General features: G+C 37.3%; 4 protein-coding genes across 5 annotated transcripts; 3 read left to right on the top strand and 1 right to left on the bottom strand.

Moving 5' to 3' along the window:
- Positions 1–300: 300 nt before the first annotated feature.
- On the top strand, positions 301–1,504 carry LOC132187557 (NAD(P)-binding Rossmann-fold superfamily protein). The gene has a single exon (XM_059601916.2). It carries the CDS (start codon positions 354–356, stop codon positions 1,398–1,400), a length of 1,047 nt encoding a protein of 348 aa, XP_059457899.2. The 5' UTR covers positions 301–353; the 3' UTR covers positions 1,401–1,504.
- Positions 1,505–2,853: 1,349 nt separating this feature from the next.
- LOC132189494 (receptor-like protein EIX2) lies at positions 2,854–5,723 on the top strand. The gene is made up of 2 exons (XM_088512848.1): positions 2,854–3,489; positions 3,631–5,723. Exons 1-2 carry the CDS (start codon positions 2,940–2,942, stop codon positions 5,721–5,723), a joined length of 2,643 nt encoding a protein of 880 aa, XP_088368974.1. The 5' UTR covers positions 2,854–2,939.
- Positions 5,724–6,111: 388 nt separating this feature from the next.
- LOC132166911 (uncharacterized protein At3g49140) lies at positions 6,112–13,450 on the bottom strand. Of its 2 annotated transcripts, XM_059577770.2 has the most exons (11): positions 13,278–13,450; positions 12,968–13,052; positions 12,449–12,671; positions 11,520–11,622; positions 11,353–11,420; positions 10,388–10,549; positions 9,936–10,073; positions 9,350–9,712; positions 8,483–8,635; positions 7,277–7,372; positions 6,112–6,621 (listed from the first exon to the last, which is right to left on the bottom strand). In XM_059577770.2, the coding sequence occupies exons 1-11, from the start codon at positions 13,357–13,359 to the stop codon at positions 6,517–6,519; spliced, it is 1,578 nt and encodes a 525-aa protein (XP_059433753.2). In that variant the 5' UTR covers positions 13,360–13,450; the 3' UTR covers positions 6,112–6,516. The 2 variants fall into 2 exon arrangements, with proteins under 2 accessions (XP_059433753.2, XP_088370052.1); XM_088513926.1 differs by lacking the exons at positions 12,968–13,052; positions 13,278–13,450 and having other exon boundaries at positions 11,520–11,590; positions 12,449–12,588.
- A 206-nt stretch (positions 13,451–13,656) lies between these two features.
- EMB1417 (Pentatricopeptide repeat (PPR) superfamily protein) lies at positions 13,657–16,894 on the top strand. Its single transcript, XM_059598899.2, has 6 exons — positions 13,657–13,771; positions 13,951–14,035; positions 14,255–14,353; positions 14,517–14,660; positions 14,745–14,957; positions 15,882–16,894. Exons 2-6 carry the CDS (start codon positions 13,952–13,954, stop codon positions 16,404–16,406), a joined length of 1,065 nt encoding a protein of 354 aa, XP_059454882.2. The 5' UTR covers positions 13,657–13,771; position 13,951; the 3' UTR covers positions 16,407–16,894.
- The last annotated feature ends 648 nt before the right edge of the window (positions 16,895–17,542 follow it).

The following is a 17,542-nucleotide window of genomic DNA, read 5'->3' as shown; positions in this document are numbered from 1 at the left end:
TTGGCAATTGCCCAATTACCTTAACGGCACATAAAAATGTCTTTATTGTACAGTAGTAATTCTAGAAAATTGTTTTGTTAATCGAAAGCCATTTAAATTTTTGAAAAAAGAAAGTAAGTACACAAGTCTCCTTTTTCAGTTTTTTGTTTTTGTTTTTTTCCCTTAATTTCCGAGATGAATACACAGTGATAAGATAAGATAAACAATTAACAAAGTCTTGGTCTTACCTATAAATAAAGAAAGTCTTGGTCTTACTTATTAATAAAAAAAGTCTTCTTCTTCGAGCGTCTCATTAAATACCTGTCTCTTTCTGTCTTTCTTCTTCGCCTGACCTCCCACCCCAACTCTCATCGATGGCTTCTACGCCCAACCCACGCAAAAATGAGAACCCAAACACAAATGACACAAGTCCCAGTAACCCCACCACAATCACATCCCCAATCTTCATCTCCTCGGAGTCATTGCACTCCCTTCTCTCTCACCAAACCCTAATTCACCACTTGCAATCCTCTCTCGCTACAGTCGCATCCACCCTCCAAACCCCAATCCGCCAAAGCTACGCCGTTTCATCCTCCTCCTCTGTCCTCCTCATGCCCTCTTGGTCCTTATCTCCCTCCCTCCCCTACATAGGCGTCAAGCTCGTGACCTATTTCCCGCGTAACTCCTCGCTAAACTTACCAGGGGTGCATGCAAGTTACGTGCTATTCAGCTCCACAACCGGCCAAACTCTGGCTTCCATGGACGGCACTGTGTTGACCCTTTATAGAACATCGTGCGTCTCAGGCTTAGCCTCGAAGATTTTGGCTAGAAATGATAGTGAGACCCTTGTGATGATTGGTGCGGGTAATTTGGCACCCCATTTGATCAAAGCCCATCTTTCAGCGAGACCCAGTTTGAGAAGAGTGATAATTTGGAATAGAACAATGGAGAAGGCGCGAAAATTGGCCGAGGAAATGCAAGAAAATGGTGGGTTTGATGGAGTGAGTTTCGAGAGTAATGGGTGTTTGGAGGAAATTGTCGGATTGGGAGATATCGTGAGTTGCGCGACCAATTCGGAGACGGGGCTTGTGAAGGGCGAGAGTTTGAAGGCAGGGGCGCATCTGGATTTGGTTGGGTCGTTCAAGCATTGTATGAGGGAGTGCGACGACGAGGCAATAAGGAGAGGGAGAGTGTTTGTGGATAACGAGGCTGCGTTAGAGGAAGCAGGGGAATTGGTGGGTGCATTTGAGAGAGGGGTGATTGAGAAGGGAGATATTGCAGGAAATTTGGTGGAGTTGATAAAGGGAGAGAAGGTTGGGAGGAGTAATTCTGATGAAATAACTGTATTCAAGTCTGTTGGCTCGGCAGTTGTGGACATTCTTGCATCACAATTGGTGTATGAGACTTACAATCATGCTTGAACTAGTTCATTAGCATCATCATCAGAGTTAGCTATTTGTTTCTGTCAAATCTACACATTTTCCTCTTCCCAAAATTTGTGAAAGTTCTCTACAAGCATTTCTCACTTAATGTCTCGTTCCCCTCACTTTATGATTCTTCCCATTACTTTGAATGCATTGTTTCACCAGAAATATGACAACTGCAGGAAACACGCTGTCATGAATTCAGTCCACTGTGCTTCTTCTGTAATTTTAGTTCTATGGCATTGGCAAGATAACTACTAAACTTAAGTGCTATTTCATTTCTTTTACTGTAACTACATTAGAAGAAAATTCTTGGAGAAAGCAAATGAAGTTGATGAGATTCAAAAGACATATAACCTGGACGGGTATCACAAATTATGATTACAATACACAGATTCCATAGGAGTCTCTTGTGTGGCATCAGGCCCTCAAGAGATTTGTAAATTCTTTTCTCCTCAAATTTTGGACCAGCAAATAATAAACCCTCGGTAGAATTTAACAAGAAAAGTCAAGGAGACACATGAATTCACATCGAAGATTATGGCTGATGTTGAAATTACACTGATAGTAACTGTAATGCCACAAACAGGAGTGTGGTAACATTCTCTTGGTAACAAAAATGCAGACAAACCTCCGAAGTTTGTTATACTTCAATCCTTTCAAACAACCATCTACGAGAAAACATCCCAAGTCTCTGGAAATCCCTCGACTTGTTAATGAACCAACTTTATAGGTTAACGAGAACCAACTTTATTGAAAATATACACAATACTTTTTTGGATCAATAGCGAATTCGACTAATGCTTTAATTCCAATACAGAATTCGACTAATGCCATTTCAATATTGATGGAATATCAAATAATAACGTTAATAATTTGTTTTTCTTTCTTTTTGTTGATAAATAAAAAAAATTAAAAAGACAAAATTCTTTTTAAATGCCCTTAATTTGTACGTGATAGGTGGTGCACGTGGTTGGAAGTTGTCAGGGTGGACTGACCTTCCTTGTCCATAAGTAATTGGGACTGTTTTCTCAAAAATATGAATCAGAGAGGAAGTCATTGTCATTATACTATATATCGTAGGTGGTGGGTTAGAAATTAGAATCGGAGTACGAAATATTTTCTTTGGACCTTTATGTATAGACTTCAGTTTTCCAGGTCTTGCATTCATATTTGAGTCAGTCTTGTGGAATTGTCTGCCTGCAGGGCCGGCCAAGAATAGTCGTAGAGACCTTCAACCTCATCTCCCGCTTCTCTATATTAGACTGCGGTCTCACCTTTGAGGATACAACTAATCTATACAATATTTCCTTCCTTCTTGTGCTATCAACGGTTATGGAGAGGAAATTCAGTTTTCTGGTGGTTCTTGTGCATTGGTATCTCCCCTTAGCTATTATCATATGCAATTTTACATATGCTCATGAAAGTCCAAATGTGCTTTGCAGAAAAAGAGAAAGAGAAGTCCTTCTGATCTTCAAACAAGGTATCATAGATCCTTCAAATCAACTCTCATCTTGGACTGGCGAAGAGTGTTGTATGTGGAAAGGAATTTGGTGTGACAACATAACTGGGCATGTCAACCAGCTAAATCTTAGAAACTCATATGACCTCAATAATAATGCATATGAAAGTTATGTCCGGTCACGGTTGGGCGGGCTGATAAGTGATTCTCTATTGGAATTAAAGCATCTTCACTATTTGGACCTAAGTCAGAATAATTTTGAAGGTTATCATATTCCAAACTTCTTTGGTTACCTCCGGAATTTGAGATATCTAAATTTATCATATGCGGGTTTTGTGGGTGGAAGTCCTCATCAACTAGCGAATCTCTTGAACTTGCACAATCTTGGCATTGGCGGTCTCTCCTTGCAAGTTGACAGTCTTGAATGGTTATCCCATCTTTCTATGTTAGAATTCCTGGACATGAGTATGGTCAATCTGAGTAGAGCATCTAACTGGTTACAGGTGATAAACATTCTCCCTTCTCTATCAGAGTTACGCTTGTCTTATTGTAATCTTGATAAGTATGATCCTATTCCTCGTGTTAATTTTTCATCTCTAACCGTTCTTGATCTTTCAAATAATTGGTTTTCTAATTCAACATTTGACTGGCTTCATAGTTTAACATCTCTTGTGACACTTAATCTAAGTTTTAATCACATTCAGATACCACTTATAGATGTTGTCCAAAATATGTCTTGTCTGAGAAATCTAGATCTCTCTCATAACAACATCTCTTCCACAGTGCTTAACTCGTTATACAATATAAGTACTCTTGAAAGACTTGATCTTGCCTATAACAACATTCAAGGTGTACTTCCTAGTGCCATTGGATCTCTTTCTCGACTGATGCATCTTGTCCTGTCTAACAATGGCTTTCAAGGCAAAATACCAAGATCCTTTGGAAATTTGTGTAATCTGCAACATTTGGATTTATCTGGCAACAAACTTGAGGGAGGTTTAGAGTTTTTAGGAAATTCTTCTGCATGCACAACAAAAAATTTAGAGTTTTTAGATTTGTCTTCCAATCGACTTTCAGATACTTTGCCTGATCAACTGCCTGATCAACTAGGGAAGCATAAAAAACTCTTTTTTCTTTCACTTCAAATGAACATGCTTTCTGGTCCGATTCCCATGTCTATAGGAAATCTGTCTTCATTGAGGACACTTTTTCTCTCTTACAATCAACTAACTGGAACGATTCCTGTAAGTTTTGGACATCTTTCAAATCTTGAAGTGTTAGACATCAACGACAATTTTTTAGAGGGTTTTGTTTCCGAAGTGCATTTTTCCAATTTAACAAATTTGAGAATTCTGGTTGCCAATTCAAACTTGTTGACTTTGCAAGTAAGCTCTAATTGGGTTCCTCCTTTTCAAATTTATCATTTAGAGATGGGATTATGGCGATTAGGACCGCGATTCCCTGCTTGGCTTCAATCACAAAAAGATCTTCAATTTCTATATTTATGGAGTGCAAGTATTTCAGATGTCATCCCTTCTTGGTTTTGGAGCATGTGTTCCCAATTCATTATATTGAATCTTGGTCAAAACCAAATTCGTGGTAGTATTCCAACTTTATCTTGTGGAGGTTTTGTCTATCTTGGTTCAAACAACTTTTCTGGTCCTCTCCCCAGTATCTCTTCTAGCATTTCGTATTTAGATCTTTCCAATAACTCATTCCATGGATCTCTTTCTCCCCTCGTTTGTGACCTGAAAGATAGAAAGACAAATCTTGTTACTCTTGACCTGTCAAAAAATCTTTTATCCGGAGAACTTCCTCACTGTTGGACGAAGCATTCTAAGTTACGAGTGTTAACCTTGGGGAGCAATAAGCTCACAGGAAATATATCAAGTTCCTTGGGTTCTTTATCTATGCTTCAGTTGCTGTCTTTGAATAAAAACAATCTGTCTGGAGATTTACCATTGTCCCTGCAAAATTGCAAAGATCTAGAGATTGTCGATCTTAGTGAGAATCATTTGTCTGACGACTTATCCATTTGGCTGAGAAACAGTTCAGCTAGTCTTAGGGCTCTTGTGCTTCGCTCAAACAGGTTTCATGGTATTATTCCTCTGGAGATCTGTCACTTTAATTCACTTCAAATCATGGACCTTTCACATAACAAATTCTCCGGATCCATTCCGCGATGCTTTGGCAATTTGAGCGCCATGGTGAGACAAGTCTCTGATACAATTGTATTCTCTGGTACTGTAGACAAGTGCTTGGGAGTGAATTATGTAGACATATTCTTGAGAGTGAAAGGAGTTGAGTATGAATATAGCAAGTTACTTGCTCTCATCACAAGCATGGACCTCTCGAGCAACAATTTAATTGGAGAAATTCCTGAGGAAGTCACTAGTCTTTATGGACTACGATTTTTGAATTTGTCAAACAATCAACTCCATGGGAAGATTCCACAGAAGATGAATGCCATGAAATTATTGGAGTCTCTCGATGTCTCAATAAATCAACTCAGAGGTGTAATACCTCAAAGCATGGCGAGTTTAACATTCTTGAGTCATTTAAACTTATCATACAACAACTTCTCTGGCAGAATTCCCTCCAGCACTCAGCTTCAAAGCTTTACTGCACTGAGTTTTATTGGCAACCATGATCTATGTGGTCCTCCACTTACTCCTAGTTGTGTTGGAGATGACTCACCCCTTGAGCCAACACCAAATGCTGATGATGAAGGCAGCAAGAATGGTGGGTGGATCGACATGAAGTGGTTTTATATGAGCATGCCATTTGGATTCGTGGTGGGGTTTTGGGGAGTATTTGGTCCATTTGCTTTCAACAAGGCTTGGAGATATGAAGTATAAACTCTTCAATGGTGTTTTAAAGAGTGAAGAAATGGCAAGACCATGCGCTCGCATGTTGGACAAAGAGAATTGTTGTTTTTATTCAATAAAGCATTGTACGTTATCCTTTGGTTGTCCTTTCTATTTTCTGTAAAACTCTTGTTGTGGTTCAATATTACACTGCTTTGTTACAATTTTCTCCTCCTTGGTAGAGGCATTTTTATTTTATTTTCTATTTTCTGCATAATTCTTGTTGTGGTCTAATATTGTACCAAGAATAACAGAACAAATGCATGGCAATTTGCGGTGTTAAGCATTACGCTGAACTACAATACAATTCGTAGACAAACTTTCACCTTAGAGAGGAAAATTTGTGACTCACTTTATCTTCATGAGCAGAGAAAATATATGTACACATGAAGAAAATGACCGAGTTTAATTTAATTTCAAGTTGTTTAATAAATAAACCTAACTTGAATCTAGGTTATTCAAGTTCATAGTTCATTTGAAGCCCTCGAAAATGAGGAAAGCTCATGAGAATGCAAACCTGGGGAGGGACGCACCTATAAAAGGTGGACTGTAAGAGCAAATACAAAAAGCTCATGTAATTGAGGGAATATGGATGAGACACAGAAGAAAAAGCGTCTTGGAAAAGAATGAATTCCTAGAAGATTACTTGCAAACAACAATTACATAGCAAGGCTCGTGAATGCTCATTGATTTTTCTTTTTCTTTCACCAGTCACCTTCTCCATTCAGATCTTATCGAAGTAGGTACAACTACCTTCCAGAATGGGATATGGCATTTGACAATGTTAGCTTTCATTTTGATAGGTTTGTTTAATCTTTTGCGACTTGTGGTGGATCCTTGGGAATAGTACATCATTAAGCTGCTTCTCAGCACTGTATTCTGAGGTGGCCTGCAAAGACAATTTAGTTGGGACAAAAGATTATTGGCAATAGAAGATCACTTTCCAACAAGGATATATTTGTATATCAAAGATAGTTCAAACAAAAGAAAAGAAATAGAAAGTAAGAAAGAAAAATGAATTTATGGTAACCATGAGCGAATTGAAAAGGTAGACTATTCATAGGCAGCAACATGGCAAGAACTTGATACAATTGTCATTAGACATTACACCGCCACCCTAAGGGTGCGGCTTTCTAATGGTTCTGGTTGCAGTCCACTTAAAATATTAAATGCGCGCCACCCAAAATACTTGAAAGAACACTTTTTACTTTCAATAAATAAATAGAACTAATGCACTACGACGTGATTGAACATGTGACCATACCCTCCACCCCTTTATGGGAGAAGAAGAATATGCCAATAAGTTCAATGACCATTGGGCCAATTTAAAAGAACATGCATTTTGATTTGCTGCTGAAATATCGTTGGGATCAATAAAATAAGGTAGTGCATGATATAACAGCTAAAAATTTCAAGGATTCAAGCTGTGATTCTGCAGAAAGCAGCTCTCTCATATAAAACCAGACATTAAAAAGATCTCTAGGATAACGAGGTGGTTGGTGGTGAAAAAGGGCATAACCAAAGCTGAAGGATAGCCGCCATACCCGTGTATTAAATGCAAACCGCAATGTCTGTACTTGTGTTCCAGAGCAAACCTTTAAGTCAAACCCAAGGGTATCTACACCAATAAGTGCTGCCTCCTGCAATGATTGCAATGAAGACCAATTATCTACTACAGCAACTTAAAAAACTCAACATATTATATAAGATTTCAGCACAGATGAAATACAAATGAAAGGTGGCTGAAGAATGGATTTTTCACAAAAGGCATTGTTTTGTTTCTTCAACTTATATGATAATGCATACATGCAACAGTGTGAATGAAATATACAACTACCCTTCCCTTTCATACCAAATCTGCATTTTGAATACAAACATGTTTTAAAGTGATTAAAAACTGCATATAATTAGTAGTTTTTTAAGCACTTTAAAACATGTTTGTATTCGAAATGCAGATTTGGTATGAAAGGGAAGGATAGTTGTACCAAACCTGCATTTCGAATACAAACATATTTTAAAGTGCTTACTGTATATAATTATTAGAGAATGCAATGAACCACTGGAAATCAATAGGAGAGGAATCAGACTCTCTCTCTCTCAAACCCGCTCTACTTCTCCCTCCCTCCTTCCTCCCCTCTCTCACTCCTCTTCTCTTTTCCTACTTTCTCCTTTCCTTCTTTTTTTCTCTTTCTTTTGAGGAAGTTTGAAAGCTAGATCTACTGCCGCCGGTTCACCTCCGCCATGCATGCGCTCTTCACCGGCTTCTCCACACCCAAAGGTACCGCGAGCCGCCCCTTCCAGCAGCGCGTGAGGCCTACGCACCTCCCTCTCCACTGCCATCATGGATGCAGGAAAGGTGATCTTCATCAACCACCTCATCGTAGGCATCATCAGGGCACCTCTTTTCAGCTTGGATTGCATCACATACCGTGCCGTCATGGCAGCCCTCTACTCGACCTTATGGGCAAGGAAGTATGGGACCGGATCTGTTTGGATCCATTTCCCGTTTTATTTGTATAATTATTTTCTGGACTGTAATGGTTGTTTTTGGTGGTGTTTGTTGGGTCCCTCACCCCCACCTTCGGTAGTTCTTTTTCTGCTTTAATGGAATGGCTCAAAGAAGGAAAAAAAAAAAAATGCAAAAACACCCAGCAAGAACTCAAAGCTAACTACAAATAGTACTTGCACAGATCATTCGGCAATGTTACTGAATGATCCAGGAACTTAATTCACAGGTTTTCTTGAGTTACCTCCACTGGGAGACCCTTACATCTCCAACAGAGTGATTTGAGGGCCTGTGTGGTCTTTTCTCCACCAGCTTTTAGACGAGATATAATTTTGGCTGCTGAGTGTGCAATAGCATCAGGTTGAGCTTTCATGAAGTCTTCTACCTCAACAACAGTCTGCAGAGAATTATAATTAAAGAATTATTTTATTGCAACTAAAGGTCTGTATCTTTAATAAGTAAAGAGAGGTTCAAACAACATATGATTTGTCATGTCATAATGCATTCACATTACAGAAATCAGTATTTCAAAGTTGACCCGTGGGCAGATACTCTCTTCATTGAAGAATCATGGCCACATCTTCATTAGGCCTTTATAGGTGCTTAAATAATTTATCTTAATTTCCACAAGTTGACTGGTTCATATTTTTCAGTAATTAAAGAATTATTTACCGACCAATTTAATCTTCTTTCCTTCTATTTATTGGATAGGTGCCTCCAGAACAAAAAAAAAAAAGTCAGTATTTGAGGCCCTGCAGAAGTTGCTATTCAAAGTGAACTGTTGAAATTCTTTTAATTTGGTAATGGAACATAATAATTATAATGAGGACCTGTAGGACTTCTCCCAACCAAATTTTGTAAAATGCTACCATGATAAGCATGAGGTAACCTGCTTAGATAAATTGTCTCTACGATTACTTAAACAAGCTCAACATGATGATTCAACTAGCAACTGTATTTTGCTGCTTAAGTAATAAAACCAGTAAAGAAGATCACACAAGTTGTGTTTTCCATGCATGTGAATTGTGAAGGATAACATTTTCCAATTCATAAAGATATTGACCAGCAACCGCAAAATGTCAAAACACACCTAAACAACCATCAAACATACCGGATGTCCATATGAGGAGAACAGTTGAATCCTAATCATCTCCAGCCTGTAAAATGAAGTCCCATTTGCAGGTATTTTATCCTTCTCAGCTTCCTCTGCCCAGATTGAACTATCCTCAGATGACCCTGATTCATGTTTGTGATCATTAATCATACCAAGATCTTCTAGTTTGTCTTCTACAATTTCCCCAACCTGGTTTATGTCAGCATTACTGGACTTATGGTCAGCATTACTGGACTTATGGTCAGATCGATGCTTCTGGATGACAGATTGTTCTTCAATAAAAGCAGGTCTTAGAAGGCCTTGGATAGCAACACTAGCTGAAGGCTCATCCATCCAGTCTATTGGGTCATCTGAAGCAACCTAGGAAATAAAAATAAGATTAAAAATGATAAAATAAGTTCCCTCCACAAGCTATTTTAAAATGGCAATGTGATGCTTCATATAAGGAATAGACACTACAAGTGGGCATACAAAGCCATGTAGCAATTATGCATATTGATTATGCTATGACAGAAAACAACATGATTTCATGCCTTCTTCCTAAGAATACACAATACTTTATCATAGAACTATTAGTTCTTACCTCAGAAAGCTTTTTGGCAAAATACATTGGATGAGAAGAACGCATTGTCTCCAACTTGGCCCAATCTGCAAGAGTCTCATCAGATTCATCCAGGTCACCTTCATCTTCATCTTCATCTTCAAGAACGGCAACCCAATCCTACAAATAGGGATGGAACTAGGATTTCTTATTTTTGGGGCCAATGAGGGATTAAGCCTAATTTTGGTAGGGCCATGCCTAATTTTTAAACAAAAATAAATGCACATATATTTAACTTAATAAAAAAACTTAAAAGGAAATTTGAAAATCAGTAGGGGGGCCACAGTCCCCCTTAGTCTTAATGTGGTTTCGTCTCTGCCTACAAACAAGAATCCAATACATAATGGAGAATGTTTGACAGCTCAACTCTTACAGTAAGAAGCTAAATATAACCTGAATAATTAAATTCAAACAAAAAAGAATATACATCAGACCGTATCATAATCATCATCTTCATCATTATCCTCATCCTCATCCTCATCTTCAACATCGCTATCTTCATCTTCAATTTCGTCAATTCCAAAATCAATTTCCGATGGACCTGATAACTCCATGTCATTGATCATTTCCATAGTATCCAAGCCTATAATGGCTTGCTGCATTTTAGGTAAACCACATAAGTCCAGAACAAAGTCTTAAACAAGAAATGGTGTGCAGTTAACATTGTTTCACACAATTATAGTGAGGAATATGAAGAGCAGACAGCAATACTTGAAGCTAAAAAAATAACAAAAGAATACAGTTGTACAAACCTAAGAGTACTACCAATGTGGACAAGATTTGCAAGATCATCTAAATGTTTCACCATATGTAACAAAGGCCATTGAATTTCGTACTCACATAAGTCAATGATGCCACCAATACATAAACAAAGGACTGAACAAAAACATGGTCATCAAAATTTCAAATAATAAATATCCTAGATGGCCCAATTGGGGAGAACAAATACTAAGTTTCCAATGCAAGTTAATGGGATTTAAGGCCTTACCAAGCAAAATAGACTTCAGATTAAAATCCCAGTACACTAACTAAATAATTAAGGGATATTTATGCTTTTAATACGATCTTAACTCAATTAGTAATTATCAATAGCAAAATGTCCTCATACTGTAAACTGAATTTAAAATTTTACTAAGTTTGGAAGTTCTCATTCAGTGCATATGACTATGCACGCATAGAAACACAAATAACACACAGACACACACATGCATGCATTTGCACACTGAAGAGTGGGCAGAGGGAGGGGGTGGGGGGGGGGGGGAAGCAATTATGAAAAGTTAAAGAAAATCATGTCTCAAGTAGTAAGTTTTGCCAAGTCTTTAGTAGAAAAGTCTATTCATGCTTGTATCAATAGATTCATACAAACATGCATGCATGTTTGCCAGGAAAATTTCCCTACCACAAAGTTATTTTCTGAACTTAGGGATTGAAAAACATCATCACCATTATTCACTTGAAAGTATATATCTGGAAGACAAGAGCACGTTAACAGTTAGGATGAGGATGACAAGCCCCACAACAAATATGCAAACCATGACAATGACAGACTTCAAATACTTGACTTACTTCCATGTTCATCAGTAACATAAGGCAAGTCGGGCAAGAGAATATTCTCATGAACTTCGTCATTGATCAAACTGGAAAACAGGAGTGTTGCTTTGTTATTTACCTGAATGTCACACACTATGGGCAACATTAGCCATGCAAAACTGGCTGGAAGTAATAAACAATAGTAGGCAAGAAATGTCAAACCACCAGGATGCAACCACAAGAAATACTATAAAAAGCTTACCAGATGTGGAACATGTATAAGCCCAAACAAAATGTTGTGTTTTACATTTCCTTTATAAATGCGACTCTCTTCTGTCTAAGTGGGTGCCTTTTTTTTCTTTTTTTCTTTTTTTTTTTTTTTTCAGGCGGGATTGAGGGGTGATTATTACCAATCCTCCCCTTTTATACCTAACCATCTATAATAAAAAGGAAGGCATTACATATCACCTAAATAGGGATATCACTTGAAGTTGGAGGATGACCTAGTTCGACAGAGCTCAACTTTGAGGAAGAATCGCCTCTAGTTAAGCTCTTATGCTATCCAACATTTATCCTTCTCTTAGATGATTTTTGGTCTAGATATTTCAAGCATCATTGACATCTAAGCGGTTAATAAAAACATATAACACTTGCTTCAATGGTGAATTTGGAAAGGACTTCTCTTTTTTTTTTTTTTTATCAGCTAGCAATCACTCCTTCCAATATGAAACTTACAACAATACTGTTCTCCTAAAAAAAAATTCACAACCATCATTATCATCAAGGCCGGTTATAAACCATTAGCATCAGCAGTTTGAATAATGTGAAGGGAGCAAGAGGTCATGCTATATAAATACATTCATACACATATATGCAAAGTGCATCAGTAAAACAGAATATTGGCATCAGAATTCATTTCTCCTTAGAAGTTCTTTCCACTGATTGACAAGTGCGCAATATAATACCCCAATAATTGTCCTAGAAGTTTCTGCAGTCGTAAGTGTAGCATCTCCACTATTTTCTAAAATAGACTCAGCGATTTCCTCATACGGATGGTACTGTGATGTCCCATTCTGCTTTTTAGGATCCCCAGCTGAGTCCAAATTCTCCACAGAGGCTCGAGTTCTATTTTTCATGAGTATGCTCCTTCTTGTCAGGGACTGGCCTTTTAATCTTCGAATTCTATTCCTGTATATCAATCTTAACATATATGACTATACATTCTTAACATCTATAACTTGTAATTATCTAAATAAGATAGCTGAACAATATGATAAGAAGAAAGGCGACTAAAGACCATTTGGTTAGCATAAATGAAACTGTCCTTTTATCTTCGAAACTATAAAACTCGCTAACTTCCATGAAAATTAGTCCGTACTAAATGTTTTTACTGGAATTTGAAAGGCACCAAAATTTCAATCTTATTCATTTCATTGACTAAGAAATCTAACTAGCTCTATAAAAATCAAGATTATCTTTAGTACCACTCGAAACTGCCAGAGTGAGAGAGCCCGCAAGAGGTGACATGGCCTCCGTGTAAATCCTCCGAGCTCCACATTGAGCGACAATCTACATACAGTTCCAAACGAGAGAAAATGCTTTAAAAAAAAGTCGCAAATGCTCCGTTTGGCAGCCGAGAAAATTCAGGGAAAATGTAAAGGAAACTGAAACTCTCATTCATCTTCAGTAGTATTCATTTTAGCTGCTGAAGTTTTCTCTTTTTCATCCTTTTCATTTTGGAAGCTTTACGACTCAAGAGCACAAAATGAACGTGAGACAGAGAGAGAGAGTTACAGGGTAGGGCGGTGGAGGAGCAGACATTTGCACCGGCGGAGAATCGGACGGCCATGACTGATTCCATCATCATCATCATCATCTCTCTGTATTTATGGAAGTTTGAGATCCACAAGCATCATCTCTCTGTCTAAAAGAATAGTCCGTGAGGATGAGGTGCGAACCGAAAAGGATTTTGGATTAATAGGCGGTATGGATTTCCTGTGACGATCTTTTAACTCAAAATGCTACAACTGGACAGGTGTTGATATTTAGTTGGTCTATCTCACATTCTTTTTTGTTTTTTTTGATTGAACTGTCCTTGGAAATTAACCGAAACGACAATGTATTGGAACTCCAATATAAAACGTTAAGAAACTATCTTCCCTGTTTGGATGCGAGGAAACGGAAAGAAAATTTGAGAGGAAAAGAAACGAAAATAAATTGAAAAAATCTCCCTCTTCAAGGCACACCTTCTCACAGACCAACCACTCGCTCTTCTCCAGTTCATCCCGGTAACTCTCTCTCTCTCTCTCTCTCTCTCTCTTAACATCTATTTGTGATTCATCAAAAAAAAAAAAAAAAATTCTAATTGTAGGTTCAGTGAGAGACACACTTTCCCTACTGAAAGTTTCTCTGGTATTAATTTCCAAACTGGGTTTCAATGATTATTATGAGGTTTACGTTTTCTCAGGATGCTTACATTGACATGCTCTCCGCCACTCATTGCCAAAAGATTGGAATTGATTAAAATTTCCAGGAGTACAAGAAGCATCGTGGTAAGCTTCTCATGTTTCTTAATATTGTAACTTTTGGTTGATAATATTAGAGACATACTCGTTCTATTTTGGTTGCGAAGATAAGATAGAAAATGGGAACTGGGAATTTGTATTATATATATATATATATATCTTTTCTGTTCTTGTTATTTCTTGGCATTCAAACTGAACTTTACTTTAATGATCTTATTTTTTAACCAATACCAAAAAAAAATTCAGGTATGTGCTGCAAAAGGCCCAAGACCAAGATATCCTCGAGTGTGGAAAACAAGAAAGAGAATTGGGACCGTTTCCAAGTCAGCGAATCTTGTTGATTGTGTAAGCTTGCTTTTTATTTCCCCTGGTCTTGTTCTCCTCTAATTAGATTTTCACAGCATATATGATGATTTAACGACCCAAGAAAAATCCAGTCTCTCCTTGCTCGGGCAAAGTTGTTTACTGCTCTCTTGAAACAATCATTCTGAGGGCTGTGTTTTTGTAGATTATGAAATTGTCAAATGTTAAAGAGGAAGTTTACGGGGCTCTTGATTCATTCATTGCCTGGGAGTTAGAGTTTCCTTTAGTTACAGTGAAGAAGGCACTGAAGACTCTTGAGAATCAGAGAGAATGGAAGAGAATAATTCAGGTACATTTAGTTAGACCAACTTATTTTTCTTTCTCATTAATGGTTTTCGATTATCAAATAAAGCATATTACATATGGGCTGTAGGTGACAAAGTGGATGTTAAGCAAAGGTCAAGGAAGAACAATGGGGAGCTATTTCACATTACTAAATGCCTTAGCAGAAGATGGTAGACTTGATGAAGCTGAGGAGCTTTGGACAAAATTATTTATGGACAACTTGGAAAGCACACCTCGTATTTTCTTTGATAAAATGATTTCTATTTACCATAAAAGGGGCATGCATGAGAAGATGTTTGAGGTATCTCTATGTCATCTATTTTTAATATCTATTTGTTTTGATATCATGTGCTCCAATCCTATTGTATGTGTTATATATGAACCTTCAGATTATATTATTTTTCCATGTGCCCTTCCCCCTTCCTTGGGGCCAATTACTTATATAAACAAATATATATTTTTCCTTGCGCCACCTTATACTTCATAGTCATGAAGTTAACACTAGTGGTTGATGTACGAAGCTTCTGGCTATAGAATGTGTAAGAGGTGAAGCCTTAATGATGATCACAATACAAGCAGACATTCACTGTAATTATAGAATGTGTAAGAGGTGAACTAATGATGATTACAATGACATTGTTGTAGATGGACATCTTGTCTGATTTGAGCTGCTACAACAGGTTACAAACCAGAAATCCTATAACTCTAGTAATTATAATCCACACCTTATCCTTTTCTAGATTGTGATTCTTCGGCGACAACCTTGCAAAGTAATACACCTGGTAGTCAATTCATATTCTGATCTTAAAAAATGAACTATCGACCTCTGCACACTTTTTTTTTTTTTCCTATCAGTAAGTGTTTGATTGCATGGTCTAAAAGTCTGCACAAATATCCATCAAGAAGTTTTACCACTATCACATCTAGTAGTGATGATTGTTATAGGTATGGAGCTTTGCTGTATCTATCACATTTAATGCATTATCTTTTGATTTTGCAGATTCAGCAAACTATTCTTTTCATCTTTCTTGGAGAGTAATTAAGTGCATCTCTGTATTTGTTGTGCCAAGTTTAGTCTTGTCTTGACTCCTTTTCTTGATCAACATAGTGTTTTAACAGCGTCGACCATCATTCTACCTTTATTTTGATTCTGAACTTCATTTGTTTGGCCACAAGACCTGATAGTAGTTTGTATATTGTATGCTCTGCATATATTCTCTTGTAGATATTTGCTGACATGGAAGAGCTTGGTGTCCGACCAAATGTTTCAATTGTTTCAATGATTGGAAATGTCTTCAAAGAGCTGGGTATGATGGACAAATACAACAAATTGAAGAAGAAATATCCACCACCAAAATGGGAATATCGTTACATCAAAGGAAAACGTGTTAAAATTCGAGCAAAGCATCTAGAAGAATCTGATGTTCCTGATAAAGATGCAAGCAAGCATGGGGAAACTAACCAGACCTCAAATGATATGTACGAGGAAGCTGAAACAAGTTCAGATGAACTCGACATTGAAGCTAATTATTCTAGCAAAGATGTAATCAAGCATGAGGAAACGGACCACACTTCAAATGAATTTTATGACGAAGCTGAAACAAGTTCCAATGAACTCGAGATCAAAGCTAATTATTCTAGCAAAGATGTAAGCAAGCATGAGGAAACTGGTCAGATTTCAAATGAATTCCACGAGGAAGCTGAAACAACTAAAGATGAAATAAAAATTGAAGTTAACACTTCTTCTTGACAGTCAGAGGTGTAACATGTCATATCTATCCATATGTTCATTTCTTACAAGTTGTCTGGGATTCCAGGTTGGTGAGAACTTTCCGGTGTGCCCGTTTCGTTCTTTCGAGTATCCGAACTAAAGGTTACTTGAAAAGCTCATTGTGATCTCAGTCGGGTTGTGTTCCAAGATGGTGTAGGCACTCATTGAACTTATGCTGCCTGGCCTTCCTGGATGGTTGCAATCGTGATTCAGGAAGCCAATAGCATGCTGTCTTTGTTGTCTCCCTCCTTGAGTGTATCTGGAGGCGATTAAACTCAAATAGCCACTGCAAAACAAATTTTTGTGCCCTTTTTCGAAGAAGCGATATAGGATGTACTGCATTAGGAACTAGTCGTTTTTTTTAGACCTTCTTCCCTGTTTTTCCTTTCTCATATTATATGGGTGTAAATTAGACAATTATGTCCGAAATCAACTTCAAGAAAGAACGGCTTCTTGAAATTACATGAGCCTGCGTAGTTAAAAATTATTTATAAGACATTTTAACCTGTGAATATCTGTACCTTTTATGACATTCGTTCTACTCATGCAACTTAACATCTTTAAGGGCTAGAACTCAAAAGCAGTATGTAAACAAACAAAATGCGAATACATGCCAGGAGAAACCATTTCCAATGGATAAAGTTACCTTTTTTAAAATGCACGTGAGAATGCATTTATCTGTTAATCATATTAAAAATCCATTTGCAAATTATATGTTTTAAAGATAGAGTCAAGTAGATAAATTTCCTACAAGAAAAACAGTTCTTTTCCAAAGTGAACAAGTATGAGGATCACCATTCACCGGTCACCAAGGAGTCATTGAGCTCCAATGGCAACGCAAAGAATTTGGTCCAGCAAAACGAGTTTATCATGCAAGATTATGGGAGAACTTTAGTTATTTTTTTATTGGAGACAATTTCTACTGTATATTTTTATATAGGAAGATTTCTAGTGATTTTTTTTACTGAAGGCAAGCCAACTTGTACTAAATAGACTCAAAATAATTAAAGACCTCACACCAAGATTTGGCTATGTTCGTGTTTTTGATTTGTCTCTTATTTTCTAATCTCACGAGTAAAACATTAACAAACAATTTAAAATATAAAATACTCTTT

This window comes from Corylus avellana, chromosome 2 (assembly GCF_965113065.1).
Source record: "Corylus avellana chromosome 2, dhCorAvel1.hap1.2, whole genome shotgun sequence".
Lineage (NCBI taxonomy): Eukaryota > Viridiplantae > Streptophyta > Magnoliopsida > Fagales > Betulaceae > Corylus > Corylus avellana.
This window is presented reverse-complemented; position numbering and strand designations above follow the sequence as displayed.